Source organism: Leptinotarsa decemlineata, unplaced genomic scaffold (genome assembly GCF_025532065.1).
Source record: "Leptinotarsa decemlineata unplaced genomic scaffold, Ldec_3_MD MMD2_tig00026336_RagTag_RagTag, whole genome shotgun sequence".
Classification (NCBI taxonomy): Eukaryota; Metazoa; Arthropoda; class Insecta; order Coleoptera; family Chrysomelidae; genus Leptinotarsa; species Leptinotarsa decemlineata.
In genome coordinates, this window is record NW_027412692.1 from 2,319,154 (window position 1) to 2,338,962 (window position 19,809).

The 19,809-nt window shown below is 34.9% G+C and overlaps 1 protein-coding gene across 1 annotated transcript; it reads right to left on the reverse strand.

Moving 5' to 3' along the window:
- Positions 1 to 1,520: 1,520 nt before the first annotated feature.
- Positions 1,521 to 18,843, reverse strand: LOC111518183 (UDP-glycosyltransferase UGT5). The gene is made up of 4 exons (XM_023174545.2): positions 18,528 to 18,843; positions 10,518 to 11,321; positions 6,494 to 6,713; positions 1,521 to 1,910 (listed from the first exon to the last, which is right to left on the reverse strand). Exons 1-4 carry the CDS (start codon positions 18,793 to 18,795, stop codon positions 1,646 to 1,648), a joined length of 1,557 nt encoding a protein of 518 aa, XP_023030313.2. The 5' UTR covers positions 18,796 to 18,843; the 3' UTR covers positions 1,521 to 1,645.
- Positions 18,844 to 19,809: the final 966 nt, after the last annotated feature.

The following is a 19,809-nucleotide window of genomic DNA, read 5'->3' on the forward strand; positions in this document are numbered from 1 at the left end:
CACACATGTTAATAACCGTTTAAGAGTCTTGATGCACAGTTTTTATATCCTGAGAGACGTACTTACCAGAAGAAATCTCCTTTTACTTTACAATTCCCTAGCTGAATCTGTAATGACCTACTGTATTACAGCATGGGGTGGGGCCTTCAATACCACACTTGATTCTCTACAAAAAACACAAAATATTCTTCTAAGAATTATTCTGGAAAAAAATAAACGCTATTCCACTGACATGCTATACCAAGAATCACAGGTCTTGAATATAAAACTGTTATTTACTCACCAGTGTTTAAAAAGAATGTACATCAGACACGAAACATCTAACCAGAGAAAAACTGGAATAACCAGATCCACTAGTAATTTGAATCTCAGTATACAACTTTTCAGAAAATCTTTCACGCGAAGATCTTTCTTTTTCTTCGGCCCTAAATTCTTCAACTGCATTCCGATTGAATTGAAATGTATTCGAAAACTAGAAAAATTCAATAAAGAAACAAAGAAACATATTCTACAATTTTCAAACGAATTTTATAATATAATGAATAATAATTTAAGGTGAACCTTACCTTTAAAAACTATCTGTTCTCCTCTGTAACTGACCCTGCTTGAAACGTTTTGGAATCCTCACCATTTGCAACTTATATTATATAATTATTTGTTATTCTTTAAAAAAAGAAAAAAATTCATTGAATCTATCATGTTAATTTTTCTACTAATTTTATTCTCTACTCACTGCTTAGTTATATAATCATAAAATGTACACTTTTTTAGAAAGTCTATAGATCTACTACATGGCAGAACAGAAAAACATATCTAGGCCAAGTTACTGGATCTGAGACTTTTGAAAAACACGATATGTTACATGTAAATATATAAACTGTACTACAATATATCAATATCAATATAAGTAACAATATATATCGCGATCTGTATTTGACAGAATTATCGACAATTATCTATTCGCGGGCAGATGGCGCTGTACGTAACCTCCTTGATATAATTCGAACTCACTTTACATGTATTTCTTCTGCTGTCTTATTTGTAACCCTCCTTTGCGTGCCTGCTGCCTTGGGCTTGGTAGCTGATTTTCAGACTCCCTCTCCGGAATCGGAAAATATCAATGGTCATTTTTTTAAACAATATACGGCGATAAAAAGGTAAAAATATGTTTTTTAAATAAGCCTAAAACAATAACGAACGGAAAATACTAGTATTATTGTGAAAAAGCGGCGGGCGTTTGATATACAAAAAATATGGCACAAAGCGGCCACGCTTCTTTCACAATAATACTAGTATTATTCGTTCGTTATTGTTTTAAGCTTATTTAAAAAAATATATATTTTTAACTTTTTAGTTCGATGTTCTTTAAAAGCGTGTTTTTTAGTTTTTTAAACTATATTTATAGAGTGATCGCTTTGACATTGTTGTAGAATAATATGTTTTGTACTACTTATCTCTCTTCTTAACTCAGGCATGGAAATTTTCAATCGATATATTATAACAAAGACACAAGGATTAGTCAATGAATATATTACTTATTACAGAAAATGAATGATTCAAATAATCATTTATGGTTATCATTTATGACAAGATTATTTTTGGTGGAAATATTCATATACAGATAAACACTGCAAACAAGTTGTGTTCACGCTTGTTTCAATTTCATTCTGATCACCAATCGTTTGATAATGAAATGTAGACATAAGAATATAACGGATATTGTGAAAATTAAGTACACAATAATATCTATCAAGAAATATTCGTAATAAGGCATATCCACCGATGCGACTCTCAGATGAGAAGCTCCCCGGTTCCTGATCACGAATTCTGTCCAGTAAACAACTGAATCATTAGGTTTCATTGGTCGATCCATAAATAAAGCAGACCTTTCTCTGGCTTTCTCGCGATACCTGAAACAAAGGAACTTGCTATGGAGGAATATGAAAAAGTTAGTAGGATCACATTATTAGTCGAAATTACAAAATATGGAACAATTTTATTTCAATTTCATCAGTTCGTACTTCCATTATCTAATATAATATAAATTGATTTGAAATCCCTGAAAAAAATAAAAGATCAATCGAAAATAACAATTTCATTAAAACAAAAACTGACATTACAAGGAAATAACATACAAGCTACAACCAGAAAATAAAAAGTTGAAATATTAATAAAAGCTGAAAATCAAAAATAAAAATTAAAATTGAAACATTCCAAAACAAGTTACGTCACGACGTTTCGATTGTCAGTATCCACAATCGTCTTCGACGATGTTATTCCCAGTTATCACCCGAAGATGATACAATCGGAACGTCGTGACGTAACTTGGTTTGAAATCTTTTAATTTTAATTTTTATTTTTATTTTTCATTTTTGTTAATAATATTTTTTAATTTTCAGCTTTTATTAAAATTTACATTTTTTATTTTCTGGTTGTAGCTTGTATGTTATTTTCTTGTAATTTCAGTTTTTTGTTTTATTAAAATAAAATCTTTTATTTTTTTCAGGGATTTCAAATCAATTTATATTATATTAGACAATGGAAGTCCGAACTGATGAAATACACCACGAAACATTGTCAACCACCTACAAACAAAATACATTTCAACCTGAAATCAGAAGAAAATTTGTTTACTTTTGCAACTATATTTGGTGTGTGATGTGATTAACTGAACGTAATTGTAAGAATGAATTCAAATAGCGAAAAATAATTGAAAGGAAAGACAATAAGAAGTTGTAGACACAATTCCAACTGAATTCAGAAGATTTGAACTTCAAAACCAAAAATAAGCTCTCACTGTACCAAATACTTATCAAACATTCAATAAGTTCTGTTCAGTAAGAACTATCTTGCTACTCAATATAGCAATTAACTGCCGACATCATTGTCGGAAATCTTTGACCACTGAGCCATTGCAAACTTTACAATACTCGCCGTTGACAGTTTTACCTATTTTGAAATAGTCAAAAAAAATTATCCCACGCGCATCCCAAAAAACCGATGTCATGACCTTGCCTGCAGATGGAACGGTTTGCGACTTCTTTGAAGCCGGTTCTCCATTTTGAGTCCACTGTTCTGATTGTTTTTATGTCTCGAGTGTAAAGTGATAGACCCATGTTTAATCCATGATTATTAAACGACTCGAGAATTCTGCGTTCTTGTAATGAAACTTCGCTAAACACTCAATTGAAACATCTTCAAGCGGCACCCATCTTGCACACAACTTTCTCATGTCCAAATGTTCAGATGATACACAATGAACCGCACTAATTGAAATGCCTACTAAGTCTGGTGGTAGCTCGCGCACTTTCAGTCGACGATCATTCAGCAGCGCTTTGTAGATTTTCTTCACCATTTCTGGAGTCGTCATCTCATTTGGTCGACCACTGAGAAGCTCATCTTGGCAGCTCGTACGGCCTCGTTTTAACTCTGCAACTCAATATTTTACTGTTGTAAACGAAGGAGCAGACTCACCCAGAGTAGAATCCAGTTCAGTTTTCATATTGGTTGGGCTGAGACCTTTCAAATGAACGTATTGTACCACATAACGATGACCAATTTTTTATATTTTCACAAAATCACCGAAAACATTCGCTAATAATGGCTGCCAAACAAATACTAAACAACGTAGCTTCTTCAAATTTGAAACAAATATTTTATAGATTGTGTACTTTCTAATACAGTTATATTTTCCAAACAACTAGCGTCATCTCTAGGTCAGGCCAGGTACTTCTGGGACCACCGTCATATTGAGATAATACATGAACGTTTATCGAAAGAGGCATCAATGATGACCCCAGAATCCACCAAATAGGTAACAATAAAACAGATCTGAATAATTCACGTACCTTCGTCGACTGGAATTCATTTGGAATCACACATGTATGTGAGTACTACTTCGAAGATAAGGATTTTAACTGAACATTCGTGAGCATATATATTGGAATATAAGAGTAGTATCTGTTACTCATGAATCTAAAATAAATCAATGAAAAATATCACTTTTTCGAAATACCAGTGCAAAATCTATGAATTTCTAGAAGAGTCTGGAATGTCTAGATATAACAGGAATGTTTGGGAACATCCTGTCACCAGCTTGTGAAGAACAACCCTCTGAACTTTTGCTAGTCAAGGGTTATCAATATCCTTCCTTTTAAGGCCCAGTTTGGATTTTATGGGTAGAATAAACTGCACACGACATCTACGTAGAGTTTTCATAGCAGAATGAAACCATAATAGATGATTTTGAATGGAGAACATTGTATTCAAAAACTATATAATAATATATATTTCTGGAAGTATAAACAGTTTATAAAATCTAATAATTGGAAATAATAATCTATTCGTAACGGTCACACGTGTTACGGTCGCACGAAAAACAGTCGAAAAACTGTCGAAAACGCACGAAAAACGGTCACACGTGTAACAGTCACACGCAAGACGGTAACACGAAAAATGTTCGAAATTGCACGTAAACTGTCGCACGCAAAACGGTAGCACGAAAAACGAACGGAAAACTGTCGAAACCTGTGCAAAACAACGTAATTTGAAATGTCATTGTCGAATACTCAGCTTCTCCATTGTCCCCACGTAGAGTCCACAACGCGTATCTTTAACATGATAATGACAATTACATTCTACGAAAATAAAAAATGCTGTCAAGTATAATGAATGAGTCAATTCCTTATAAAACCGACGCTGTAAATACCCATCATTCGCAGTTACTTTCAATATCTTACGCTGGTGTAGAGGCTAAGGACAATGTCTACCACGCGGACGTCCTGGTTTCGATTCTCATAAGTATTAACTTTTTTAATCATGTTAACTACTATATCTAGTCTACCGTGACGGCGTGTCTGTCTGCCTGAATTATTTATGTCCACAGAAAATTCAAATCTCCCGCCACAATGATGCAGAAGCGTGCGCTCTGATTATGCGTGACAGTTTGAGGACGCTACGTGACAATTTGGTACACTCTGATTGGTTCGCCGATGGGTGCGACACCACGTGACAATTTGGTTGACTGGATGGTCTGTATACCTTGCTGAGAAGCAACCTGGCTGGTGTGATGACGTCACTGTCTGCCTATACTGACGGGATTTTGGTGGGTCGCAATGAACCAAAAGTGATAGTCTCCTGCAATTGACCGGCTAATTTTGCTACCTTAGTAACCAGGGGAAATTTCGTATATTGTCTTGAACATCATCCAATTCAGCATATCTGTAATGCCAAACTTTGCGCAAGTTAGATTGCTCCCCAACATCTATCCGTAATTGACTCAACACTGAAATGACTTTGTTGTCTTACGGTGACTGTGTAAATTTCTGTTTGCCACTGATGAATTACCACTGAATATCCACCATGAAATACAATATTTTCAACAAGACGGCGCTGCTACCCATAATGCAGCAAAAGTAAGGGAATATTTAGATGCAATATTCCCAAGAAAATGGATTGGAAACAATGGTCCAATTGACTGGCCAGCTCGATCCCCAGATCTTACTCCTTCAGAGTAGTAACAACAAAGAGGTCGCCAATTCGAGCATTTAATGTAGATTATTGCCATGAAGCTTTGATTTTCCCTATTGGTTTCATTTTTCCCTGAAGTTCATGATTAAATAAATTATTTTTCTGTTTGATTGTTGTCACTGATGATGGTGGTTATTTCAACAGAAACCTTGGATTGTGAATGTATCGCTTTAACAATATCTGTAATGACAAAGACAGGTCCGTATTTGGAAAAAAAGTTGATGGTAGCTCTGTTGGTTTCATTTTTCCCAAAAGTTCATGATAAAATAAATAATTTTTCTGTTTGATTGTTGTCACTGATGATGGTGGTTATTTCAACTGAAACCTTGGATTGTGAATGTATCGCTTTAACAATATCTGTAATGACAAAGACAGGTCCGTATTTGGAAAAAAAGTTGATGGTAGCTCTGTTGGTTTCATTTTTCCCAAAAGTTCATGATAAAATAAATTATTTTTCTGTTTGATTGTTGTCACTGATGATGGTGGTTATTTCAACTGAAACCTTGGATTGTGAATTTATCGCTTTATCAATATCTGTAATAGAAAAGACAGGTCCGTATTTAAAAAAAAAGTTGATGGTAGCGATGTTGACAACGTTTTATCGAATATTTATTATTACCTCGTCATAGTAACCTTCGAATACAATATTTTTTCCCTTTTTTGATATTCTCCGAAATAACAATCCCATTCGAAAAAAACGAAAAACAGCATTTTTGGTTTTCCCCGTACAACTAGAGAAGGGCGAGAGTCCCCGTAAATTTTCTTCGACCATTGTATTGTTCCCGATGACGATTACCTTTTTTTTCCATTTAATCGTCTTCGTATCTGTTACGGATTAGAATATAGCAATGTTACCACATGATAAAAGAAACGGCCTGTATCGTGAACATTCAGATGCTTTAGAGAGTCTAAGTAACATTAATTTCCAAAAAAAATATTTTGGTATTCCATTTCTTGTACTCACTTGGAATTGTTCAAAAGATCATTCAGAGCTCTCAACAGCTTCTTCTCATCAATGTTTTTAAAAGGTATATTTATAGCATATCCTAAGTGTTCAGCATAGACTGCATTACTATTCTGATCAGCGAAAACTGGTAGTGTCAGAATAGGAACTCCATAACGGACTGCTTCCATAATACTACCAATACCAGCATGGGTTATAAACACCTTCAAATTAGGGTGAGCTAGAATGAAGATTGAAGTATGTATAAAATCATAAGTCATTACATAAGTCATATTATAAATACCCTGACCCATTACTTGATGAAAATTGATAACAACATCCATGATATCTATTTAGCTATCTATACTATACTAATATAAATGTGAAAGTTTGTGAGGCATGATGTATGTATGTATGTCTGTGACTCTTTCACGCCTAAACGGCGAGGTTTGATTTATATAATATTGGATAAATCAAACCTCGCAACACACGCTATACAAAACAAACATAACTTCCCCTCACCAGAGAACATAAAACTCATAAAACAAGTCAATAAGGGAAACCGCATGGACATTTGGGAAAATTTAAACATCCATAAATTTAACAGTCAAAAATCACTTATCGAGGAACAAATACAAATCAAAACATAACAAGACCTAACATTCAATATATTAAACAAATCAATACACACTCGAATTTCACCAGTTCGGACTTCCATTGTCTACTATATAAAATGATTTGAAATCCCTGAAACAACTAAAAAAGAAGAATTGAAAATGAATAGCTGAAAATAACAATTATATTAACCAAAATAAACCTGAAATGAAATAATAGTGAAATAAAATACAAGTAAAAATAGAACAATTGAATGAATAAAAATAAAGAAATGAAAAAGAAAATAAAAATAAAAAGTGGAGAGATTCCAAGTCACGTTAGTTCACGACGTTTCGATTGTTAGTATCTACAATCGTCTTCAGGTGATGACTGAGGTCACATACTGAAAATGAAGAAAAAATCAGCTGCATCATCCAAAATATATATATATATATATATATATATATATATATATATATATATATATATATATATATATATAAATATTTCGTTTATATAGATAAGTGGGAAAGTAAGGATTCAAATAACAGAGTGATAATTGAAAATACTTCTGAATACTACTTACTCGCACTTGATTAGGTAGGAACCACAATAAACCCTTGCGGGTTGCGGTGGAGGGTCGAATAGACCCATTCACTTGTGAGCTAACCTAACCTAACTACTTATTCACATATATATACAATCGATCGCTTCAAAAACAATTCACTAACTTTCTTCGAAAGCTTCTGATAATTCATTTTCCATATTCCCCGTTCCACTATCACTGTCGTCATTTAAATCAATAATGAATTTATTTCCACCATTGATATGGAAGTGTCCAATATCCATATAGTCTTTTGCAACAAAAATTACTTTTTTAATCCTTTTATGCCAGTCTTCTTCGGTAATATTAGATACTTCTTCTTTAACTAGCTCTATCACCTTCTTTGCTTGTTTCAATTTTCCCCAAATCAACTCGATGGCACAAAAATAGGGAAGAAGTCTCAATATGGTGTGTCCATACTTTTCAGCAATACTCTCAAGGGCATACACTTTTCCTGTTTTTGTCTGTAAAACTTCAAGTAGTTGGTTTTTGGTATATCTTCAAAATACAAATTGTTATCCATTAAAAAACTTGGTATTTCATCTTTCTTCGAATTGTTATTCGGTACTTTGATGAGCTGTCGCGAATGATAGGAAGCGCTGTCAAGAACTATTACACTATTCGCATCCAAATTTGGGATCAATGTGTTTCAAACCATTCCTCAAAAATATTAGCTTCCATGTTCTTATGATACTCAACATTGCAGTCCTCAAGTTTTTTTCCACATAATTTCAAAGAATTCGGAACCCATCCTTTACTTCCTCCGCAATGCACAATGATTAGTCGCGATCGTTCATTTGCAGGCATGTTAGGCGTACACATTCTAGAACCATAAGTCCACCCTCTCGTAAGTGTGTCGTGAGTATCATACCAAGTTTCGTCCAAATAGAAAATTTGCCGTTGTTCTTGTCTATATTTAGTTATTTGTTCTGAGTATTTGTTACGCAATTTCACTATTCTTCTGCTTTCCATAACTGCTTGACGTTTGTTTATCATTTTAAATCTAAATTCTAGTTTCTTTATCCAATTCAGAAGAGTTTTATCACAGAAGCTCACGTTATGGCCGGAAGTATTCAATTTCTCCCTTATGATTTCAATTGTAGGAATCTCATTGCTTTTGTAACAGTCGTATATTGTTTTTTTTAATGATTTTATTAGATGAACATCTGAAGGTTTTGGTAATCCCGCATCAAATCGCGTCTTGCGTTCATAAGGTTTCTTTTTGACTATTTTGCATACACTTGAGAAAGGAATTTCGGTCAAATCTGATGTTGCTTGTAATAGTTTTTTTCCTCGAAACCAAACTTGATATGTAGATTCTTAAATACATTGAAACATTCTCTCTGTGTTTTAATATTCAAATGCATCCGAATCTTATTCACTGGTATCTTTTTTTCGCATTGTTCACCAGTGGTATTGGAATCACTACACAGGAAAAAGTCTGCGTTGTTATCACACTCGTTATTACTATTAGTACTTGTCCAAGGACGCCACATTTTTAACAAATAAAAATTTTAAGTGATTATAACTTCACCAATATCGAATTTCAACACTCAAATCGCGATCAGTTCCTGAACTGAACATTGACGACACAACGGCGGTACTTATCGCTACATTCTGTTGGTCACCGTAACATTTTTTTAATGACTCTTCAGCCAATCATAAAACTCGGTTAGTAAAAATTACCCAATACGAACCGCCAATTCTTCAGTCCACGTGGACTAATTCGTTGCGGCATAATTCCTTTGTATTGGTTTTTTTGGCCTTTGACTTCGCCGACACCTTTAAGATTACTATATCGGTTACTTCGACTATACCGTAAGATTGTTTATTATAAATAGTTCTAAATAAAAGTCCTCGATAGCATATATCTACCTTTCATGTGGTAGCCACAATATGCGAAATACTGAGCCATGAATACAATTAAATTGGATCCTTTTTTTACAGTGCACATTTTAGAATACCTATGAAATTCTTATAAAAATTGATAAAATTGTCGTTTTAAGTATTCAATGTAGATACACTTTGTCTTCCACACCAAGTAATTTGGACGAATCGTTTGAAACTTATCGCAATGCAGTAAGCCATCACGAGTCGCGTCTACTGTGAGACGACCGATAACGATATGCGGGGGTAGAGAGGCGGTCTAAGCGATGAAGCGCCTCAGACACGTGAGGACAGACATCGTTTACGGTTGTGTCAGTTTTGCGGGTTTCTTTATAGGTAACATAATTCTATTCTCGAAACTATTTATTACTCAGTGCAGTTGGCATATTTTTTCAGTTACTGTATTTTTAAAGTAAAAATATCAATTACTAGCTATTACCTGCTCTTTTATAAACGTAAAGCCAAAGCTATGTCACCTAGAATCTTGAAATTTGCAGGTAGGTTCTTTGTATAGAGTAAATAGGCATCAAGAAAGGAAATCAGGAATTTCTACCCCCAAAAGGGAAAAATAGGAGTTCAAAGATTGTATTGAATTTCGTCAGTGTTGAAGTTGGAAACGTGAAGTTTTGGGTAAATTAAAAATATTGTAACTATTTTTTCAAAATTATCCATAATAATTATAGAATTTTCACGATGAATTTTATTTCACACGAGTTTCACTACATGGTAGCTTCATCAGGAACTGTAATGAAGCTATCTTGTAGCAGAGCGCTCATCTACTGTTATGAGACATTTAGAAGAGGGTTAAGAATAATTCTCAATTTTTACGAACGCGAGTGATTATAAATACTGCGGTTCAAGCTGGACTCCCTCAAAGTGAAATATGTCATTTAGATTACAATTATCAACACTTTCTACACAAAAAATTCAAAAGTTAAACCTCTACTCCAAAATACTCACCTAATACAGCTTGTTGTGGAAACCATTTCCCTAATTTAACATTTCTGGATAATCCGAAGAGTCTCTCATTATCCCACTTCCATAGAACCTGCACGTCTATATTTTTGAAGACATTGATGAAAATCTGCTTCACGTCACTTGTCATTTTTGAAACATTCAGGAACGTGCCCATACTGAAGTAAACCACTCCTTTAGTAGCATTATCCATGAAGTCTTGTAGACCTTGTGGCAATTTCTGCTCTGACTTCATATGAATTCCACCAATATTAATCATATTAGGAAAATATGGCATTGGCTGGGAGTAACTTTCATGGCCATTGAGAAAAAACAAGGAAACATTGTACGCAACGATACTCAGATCGGGACAGTGAGGAAAATGTTTTTTCATCAGTGCGTTCTGCTGAGGAATATGAACAATGTGAAAAGACAGATCTCGATAAACTATGGCAGCAGTATTCCAAAAACGTTCCCAAATATTCATGGGATATTGAAATCCCGCGTTGACATCAGGAACGTATGAAGGTGGCCATGGGTTGCCAATTGCTGAGTTGACCCATGCATTTGGTGCTCCTGCTGAAAATCCTATTACCGGGGCATTGAAATGACATCCCAAACTCTTCAGCGCATCACTGTAGAGTTCTTCTAAAATAACCACGTCGAATGTTCCATTTGATTTGAGAAACTCCTTGAAAGCTGAATGTTCTATCGTTAAATTTGCCATTATGAAACCCAGTTCGATCAAAAATCTGTTGTTCTCGAATGGACTTTGGTTAACCAGATCGAATACGGATGTGCTATCTTCATCTGAAAATATATATTTCTGAGGTAATGATATCTTTTGAGAATTTTCGTTTTCAAATAAAGGAAAATGGGAAAAATATTGATGATTACACTTTCAGGTTTCTTTTTGTTAAATCAAGTTCAAATTGAAGCATTTCTGGTAAACTCAGTTCCATCCTTTTTCTCTATGAATTCAAAACATATAAACACTGTCGGGAACTTTCTTCATATCCTACTTTTAATTTCAATATATTTACTTGCTAGTAAAATCCAAAGATTTTGAAAATCGGAATGCAAAAGTTTGGAACCTCTTAAACTGTCTACCGAGTAATTTAATGAAAGTTTTCTGAAGACAGTCTTGGGTTTAAGTAATGGCCGATATGATCTAATATTATTTTCACGACCGGTGTCGAACAATTCATATACTGTTTTCGAATTTCTTAGCCGTAGACTGCATGATATTGATTCTGACAATTCGTATGTAACTGCGACATCAAAGGCGACACGGCAATGGCTGCAATACGCCGCCAACTGTTCATCACAACAAGGTAGTTTATTATTGAACTGGCCGAAACTCAATGAAAATCCATATTAAAACTAATTAAAACAGTTTATCGGATTTTACAAAAACCGCGACATGTGTTTCGCTATAAAATAGCTTCCTCAAACTATCTTGTAGAGAAACACGTGTCGCGGTTTTTGTGAAACCTTCCATTAAGAAAATCATACAATAAACTGTATTAATTAGTGTTAAGATAGTTCATTCCGTTCATCGCCGCATCCACGAAAAAAAACACTACTTCATCTGAGATTAACACTCATCTTGAAAAGATAAGTTTGGCTCAAGTGTAATAATTATAATTCAGTAATACTTCGTTCAAAAAATTACCTAGATATTAATAAATTTCTATTTCCGTTCTACTTGCTCTAATAATATCAAAATTTGATTCAAGTAGAGTAAACAGAAAAAATTCCGTTCTGTTCTAGAACCGACTTGAATTCTGTATCTGTGCTCCAAAAAATAAGTTATTCATTTAAAATGAAACAAGACTCCTGTAGGTCATCATTTAGCACAAATGAAATTTTGACAGTTCGTGCCATTTGAAAAGATAAGTTTGGCTCAAGTGTAATAATTATAATTTAGTAATACTTCGTTCAAAAAATTACCTAAATATTAATAAATTTCTATTTCCGTTCTTCTGGCTCTAATAATATAAACATTTTATTCAAGTAGAGTAAACAGGTTATATGCAAGAAAGAAATAAATTTATATCCATTTATTTCTTCTTGAAAAATCATGTCCTAGTCTTGAACCAATTAATTATATGAAAATATATGCATGAGTTGAATCAATTTTTGCATAACTTTCAAACAAGTTTCGTTTGTTAGTGATAGCAAATAGGAAACAAAACCAATATGATTTCCAGATGTTTGTGATAACAACAAACACAAATTGAATTCATTATCATTTTCTATTGGCAATAATGAACATGGACTGAGACGAAAAATAGTGAGAATAAAACCATCGTAAAAAATCAGTCATTACAGAAGAATGTACTCAAAGAAGAAGAAAATAATTCAAGGTCCAGAATATGATTTATATTTTATGTTAACACCTTGTATGTTGTAACTAAGTAGTTGTTGTCAGGTGGATGGATGAAATATTACGTATGATGGAGGTTTAAGTTGTAAAAGAAACTGTGATTATTTCCATATTTGATCCCAAGCTCAGACTATCTTCTATATCAAGTATAAAACAAAGACCTTGTGGTGAGGCACGCTCTGCTATTTGGTCGTCAATATTTTTCAATTTCAACCTGACAGAACACTTGCTAAATAAACTGATCGGCTTCGTTGAAAAACTCAAGACTTTTGGCTATCGCACTTTGCTAATTATGATGGCGTCTTGCAGAAATCATAGTCACCATCAGGATTCTGTAACCACATGTTGCATAACATGGTACTCGTACCAAACAGAACAGTAAAACATATTTCATTCGTGAAGTTTTTTCTTGAATATTTCAGACGATAATGACAGTAATGTGATAGTAGTAAGCGATGTTATCAAAAATATAATTATTTTTTTCACTAAATAATTTTCAGCTAATTATGGTAATTACCCTTCACATCCCTACATCGTTATACACTTTTCAGGGCATCGACTATTTCATTAACATTCTGAGAATATTCATTTGAAGGCATTTTAATGAGTCTAAATCAACACAGAATCAGATCTGTTCAGGTGTAACAAAAGGAAAACTCCAAAATCAATTCCAAAAAGTAATATAAACCTGTGAAGACTAATTATTGTGTAACTATTCGTATTCATAACTGTACCTATAAATGAAATTATTGGTAATGAATACAATTCATTTATTTAGTTTTCTGTAATGGCTGAAGTTACCGAAAGTAGTTTAAAATCTGTTTAAAAAATTTGTTTAGAACCTGTTTTTCCGTTAACCAGCTGTGGCACCCCTACGAACGACAACCCTCAGAAGTCGAAACTTGTGCGAGCTAAGGGTTAACGAGGTCTTACCTTTTAACGTGTGATTCCTAACACGGGTTGGACGATAGCAAGTGAAAATCGATCGTTCAGACTAGGACTTGAACCACCGACCAACACGGCAGTCAATTCGAGTGAGTGAACAAAGCACCCACGTCGAACCGCCTGACTACGGACCGTTCAAAATCTAAAATTCCTTTCGAAAAGTCGTCTCCTTAAAAAATATATAGATTATGTCAAAATAATCTTATTTCCCAATGAATTGAAAGTATACTTCATGTAATTTTCTGCATTTCCGTTTGAGAATTGGGAAACGATATTTCACGCTCGGAGATACGATTGACCTCATAATTGGTCCCAGAAGACAAATTTTTTTGGTTAACTATAAAAATGTGGAGGTTGACTATGGTATGAAATGAGTCGAGTACGTTTCTGTGTTCTGTATATTTTTTAATCCAGTGATTTTGTTGAATTTTCTCTCAGAATTTTGAAAACATCCATTGTTGTAAGAATGGTGAAATTTTAATGTATTACATGGTCTGAAAAGTCTCGGGCTTGACACATAGATGGCGCTGGTCTCATTACATTCACCGTTTTTTCAGTTAGAACCAACCTTCGAAAGAAAGCTGATGAAATTTCATGATATTCTAATAATAAGTTTGTGACTCATTGTGCAAGAGTGACACTACTTTTGTTATTTTCAAAACAAGTATCCGAAAACAATTTTGTATTTTAATTTCACACTGCTACTTGATGCTAAAAAACACCGTTCAAACAAAGCAATAGCTTGAAAAGTGTTATAAAGACTTCGATCCATCAGAAACCCCGATGATACAGAAAGCAGTGGACGTCCAAATAACGCAGTTACACCAGAAAACACTAAAAATCGTTTTGATGCTCGAAAAGTGAAGTTTCGTGAGTTAGCTGACAATGTAAAGATATCAGAAGAGCGTGTTAGCTTTATATTGCATGATTTTTTTACTATGAGAAAGCTCTGTTCAAAGTGGGTGCCGCTCGAGCTCACTGTTGACCAAAAACAAGAAAGTCTAGATGATTCTGAGGAGTGTTTGACCATGTTTGAACATAACAAACCGGAATTTTTGCGTCGATATGTGACAATGGATGAAACGTGGATGCATCGCTTCACTCCGAAATCAGGTGTAAAATCATCAGCAATTTTTCGAGCTGAATCTGAATAATGATATTGAATAAGTGGATCCGATTAAAATTTGAAATTATTTTTTGAGTAACTGCGAAATTTAATCCTCTCACAAATACGACTTTTCAATTTACATTCAGTGCTCTAGAAGATAAATCAATTACATAATATTGTGAAGTAACCTATTTATATATGTATATCTCTAAAAGTGAGCTCATATTTTTTAACAGAGCTCTATGATATGCAATATCGCATAATATAATCAATTATGAACAATATTGATTCCAACAAAAAAAGTGTACCAATGATGCCTTTTCTACAAAGTTTAAAATGATATCAACAATCGTGATCCAGCTACGCCAGTGTTCTATGGTTTGTCCAAAGTATTCGATATTGTAAATCATAGAATACTACTCGGAAATTTTTCCAGTTTGACATTAAAGTAATAACTCATGAGTGGTTTGAATCATATCTTACCGGCAGAAGTCAAAATTTTAAACCGTCAGCTTTGTCATCCACTGCAACTAGTGTAAATAGTGGAGTCTTTCAGGAATCTATTCTTGGTCTTATCATCTTTTTTTGTATATAAATTATGTAACATAGCTGAATATAACAGATGATACCACTATACACTATACTGTGGCACAGAAATAATACTGCAAAATTCCGCAAAATAATATCATCGAATATTAGGAGTATCAAAGACTGTTGCGATGCTAACCTTTTGTTCTTCAATGTTACGGAAACTAATTCAAGATTTTTTCGGGGCAGTATTGATAAAATTCCGATATCTCTCATTTGATGACTACATCAAAGGAGACGCTAAAAAACTTTTTTCGAGTTCTTATGTACTCAGAATCACTTCTAGACTCTAGAGGTGATTCGCTGCGAACCAACCTAATTTTCCAGAGTCTAGTAGAGAATTAGGTTGGTTAGCAGCGAGAAAGTGTGTTATTCATTGGTAGACTCTTATTTGAGATAAAGAATTCCGTTCTGTTCTAGAACCGACTTGAATTCTGTATCTGTGCTCCAAAAAATAACGTATTCATATAAAATGAAACAAGACACCTGTTAGGTCATTATTTAGCACAAATGAAATTTTGACAGTTCATGCCATTTTTATATTAGAAACGGCTTGCTTTATCGACAAACAAGGAGACAAGTTTCCTCTGATCCCTGCTAACGATTCCACACGCCGGACTACGTATACCCACCTCAACATTTACTAAAAGTTCAGTGATTTACAATGGCCTGAAAACATTTGACCACCTACCAAATAACAAATTTTTCGACGATAAATTCCACCGAGATATTCCCTGAAGTTAGTTTACGTTAGATCCAAAGTGAGTGGATCTATTCGACCATCCACCGCAACCCGCAAGGGTTTATTGTGGCTTAAACCTATTCACACTCGACCAAATAAACCCAGCTTCTCAACAAAGCCGATTAGTTTATATGTTGAGTGGTCAGATGGTGGAAGTACGGCTCTGCCGAACTTCCCCCCAGCGGGGCGAGCACAAAGTATGTGCTCTGCTGTTTCATCATTTTCCATACAGAGGCGACACACACTATCTTTTCGAGTCTCTGCATCTGATGATTCAAATGATACTGACCTATAAGAAGGCCTGTTACATCGTAGTTCATCCCTACTGTTGTCCAACAACTGTTTGGTATCAAGCTTTGAAGGGTGAATAAACGCCTTGAAGTGAGCCAATCCTGGAAGATTCTGTCAGAAGTCCATAAATCGTCTTGCCGTTCAGGTGTTCAATATTTGTTTGGCAAAGCCTAAAGCGATGCTAATGACAGGTGCTGGCCTCATGAAGCTGCTTGTAACACCCTCATTTGCAATGGAGTCAACAGCCTAATTGCATTCCAGGCCGGTATGGCCAGGAATCCAGACCAGAGTGAATATGTTAAGTCTTCCTACCGAGGAGAGTCGGTTTTGGAAATTTGCTACCAATTTGAAGTTGAAGTCAAACTGATTTGATAAGTTTCATTCAGCAACTGCATCATCTCACAGTATTCCTACAATATGTGCCTTCTAATCTGATTGTCCTGATTTTGAAATTCATATTTACATCTACCTTCTACAACTACTTCCTTGGATAATACCACGTTGGATATTGAATTATATCCGACAGACATTTACGAGTATGCAAGATACATTACAGAGGTTAGTCTTGCAAATGTTAACCTATCTTTTATGGGTTGCCTGTCCTTGTTCATCTTTCACTGCCTGAACCACTGTACATGCTGTTTTTTGCGAGTGCATTGGCTTGGGATGTGGGAGTAGAGCAAACCGATCATCGAATGCCTGCTTCCACGTAGCCCCGATGGATAAGGGAATGACAAAATCACTTGAGATTCTGTTATTCCCTAAGTGAATGGCATCCCAACGATGGCTTAATCCTAAGGTGTATGTATCAGTGCCAAGAGGATGAATGACACTGAGCCTATCAGCTGTTTCTACGGAACCTTCGAGATACCGGGCGCCCTCTCGTCGTAGCATCGCCTTGTTACGGTAATGCGGGGCTCTGCCGTGATTGACCTCCTTTCCATAGCTACTCGTTTGACTATTAGGGACAGAGTTAACTTAAAAATTATTTCGGACGCTGCGCTGAGTCTACAGAGGAGATAGATGTCGAGCTTACGACTCCAACTGACCTCCCTGTAACATCAGATCAGGAGCGAGAGCTTCTCAACTCTTCAACTCCTGATCCAATAACTGAACCTCAAAAATAAAAGGTTTGGTGGTGCATCCAGGAAACGACTGAATCGTCTCCCCAAGAGAGGGGTACCTTATGAAACCGCCTTGCACCAAATTCTTGAGCGGCGTACGCAAAATCTATCTCAGGTGGAAGAAAAAAATCCCTATGAGCAGGTTAGCAAACGTTTGCGCTCAAGTGCTGATTCATCAAAACCAGAGGCGACAAAAGCCCTACACGGTTGAATCTAAGGCATCGTCAGTTGTAGCTGACGTGCAAAAACCCTCATATGGGAAGGTTGTCGCGGATATCAAAGTGGAAATCATGCACCTTGACTATTCGACTACCTCGTTGACGATGAAACAGCAGCTGGAGACCGAATCAGGTTTTCAGAGTTCGGCAGAGCCGTACTCTTACCATCTGACCTAAAAAACCACTCATCATACAAATTGCTCGGCTTCGTTTAGAAATTGGGTTCATTTGGTCGAGTGTGATTAGGTGTGAGCCACAATAAACCCTAGCGGGTTGCGGTGACGAGTCGAATAGACCCACTCACTTTGGACCTAACCTAACCTACATATGTTGGTTTCTTGGCATGTAAATATATGTTTTCATTATTTTATCTCATTTTATTCTCATATATAGACTAAGTATATGCATTTATATATTTTTATTTCTTTATTTATGCATGCTCTGCAGAAGGATACATTTTTCTGAGAATAAAGCTCATTCATATCATTATTTTTATAATAATATGCAATTTTCTCATCATTAAACCTACTCTATAAGTCGTACTATTTTCGAAATTCTCGTGCATTCAGACTCAAATTTCACTCACCCGGTTTGAAAAGTTCTATTCATACCTATTTTCAAGATTTCAAACCATTTTTCGACTAGTCCTTCCAGAAATATATTCCTGTATTTTCCATCGATCAGATTATTCTCTCTGTAGGAGCTTATTACAGTTACGTCGTTGCCGGCATCAACAAGACTTTTAGCTATTGCCATTCCTATGTTATAATGACTTTTTGCGGGAGTCGTGAATGTCATCAAAATTCTGTAACTACACACGACACACCATGTGACTTGTACCAAAGTGATAAATAATATATACTTCATCGTGAACTTCATTCTCTAGTATGTGTGAAAACAGTGATACAACTTAATAATTTTTGATACATGTTTCAGTGAGGTACCTGGTTATCGATGGAAAAATTTTAATATTTCGATAACATTCGCTATGTGGCTTCTAATTGCAAGTTCTCATTTGTTTGTTAGCAGTTTTCAATAATTACGTGAATAATCCTAAAAATTAAATGTTGTTCGAACCGGAAGTTTCACAAAAAACAACAAGAGTTTGTGAAAAACTTCATCAATAGTAAATTGATGGATGTAGCCGTTACTATGTGGTAGGAGATCATGATGAAAAAAGAAATGAAAATTTCTATGTTTTTTACCACTTTTATTTGTAACTAACGTTACTGCAGTTTCGTACTATATGGACTTGAACAAGTTTATTGTTTAAGTTTGAAAATGTCCATATAGGACGTTATAACGTTAGTTACAAATAAAAGTGGTAAAAAACATAGAAATTTTCATTTCTTTTTTCTTCATCAATAGTAATCAATTGGTATGAATAAAGTTGCCCCAAAGCCAATGTTCAATGATAACCAGAATCAGCGTTTGAACAAGAATCAAACACTACGAAAGACAATTTGTAATGGTATTATTTTGAAAGTGAAGTGAAATATCTGAAACAATCTTACTCAAATAATACTTTTTTCAAAGTCTACACTTATGAAGGAAACACCATTTCGGTGTCAGTCTATGCACCATATTTCCTACATACAGTGCAGCGGCTCGAAGAGTACTGGCAGGAATGAGCAAATTCCAAATCAGTCTCCAAGCCCAAAAAAATCTGAACCAACGTTGGAAAAATATACAGTGCCTTCATTTCAAAACATCCCACCCCTAGTACTTCGTTCAACAGAAAGAATTTGCCGTAGGCAAAAACACTCATTTTCCTTTTGCCCTATTTTACGAGAACGGATCAACCAATTTCAGTTTTCTAAACGGGGTTGAGTGAGGATTTTTAAGATCTTCAAAATGATGTGTTACAAGATAGGGGGTGCCATTAAAAATTAT

What these genes read in the sequence shown, in the direction of transcription:
- LOC111518183 (XM_023174545.2), bottom strand. Translation starts at nt 18,795, where the DNA reads ATGAAGTTCACGATGAAGTATATATTATTTATCACTTTGGTACAAGTC. An exon ending in TCCACAACAAGCTGTATTAG is followed by an intron (nt 6,714 to 10,517) that starts GTGAGTATTTTG and finishes TCTTCATTCTAG; the next exon opens with CTCACCCTAATTTGAAGGTG. An exon ending in GATCTTTTGAACAATTCCAA is followed by an intron (nt 1,911 to 6,493) that starts GTGAGTACAAGA and finishes CCTTTGTTTCAG; the next exon opens with GTATCGCGAGAAAGCCAGAG.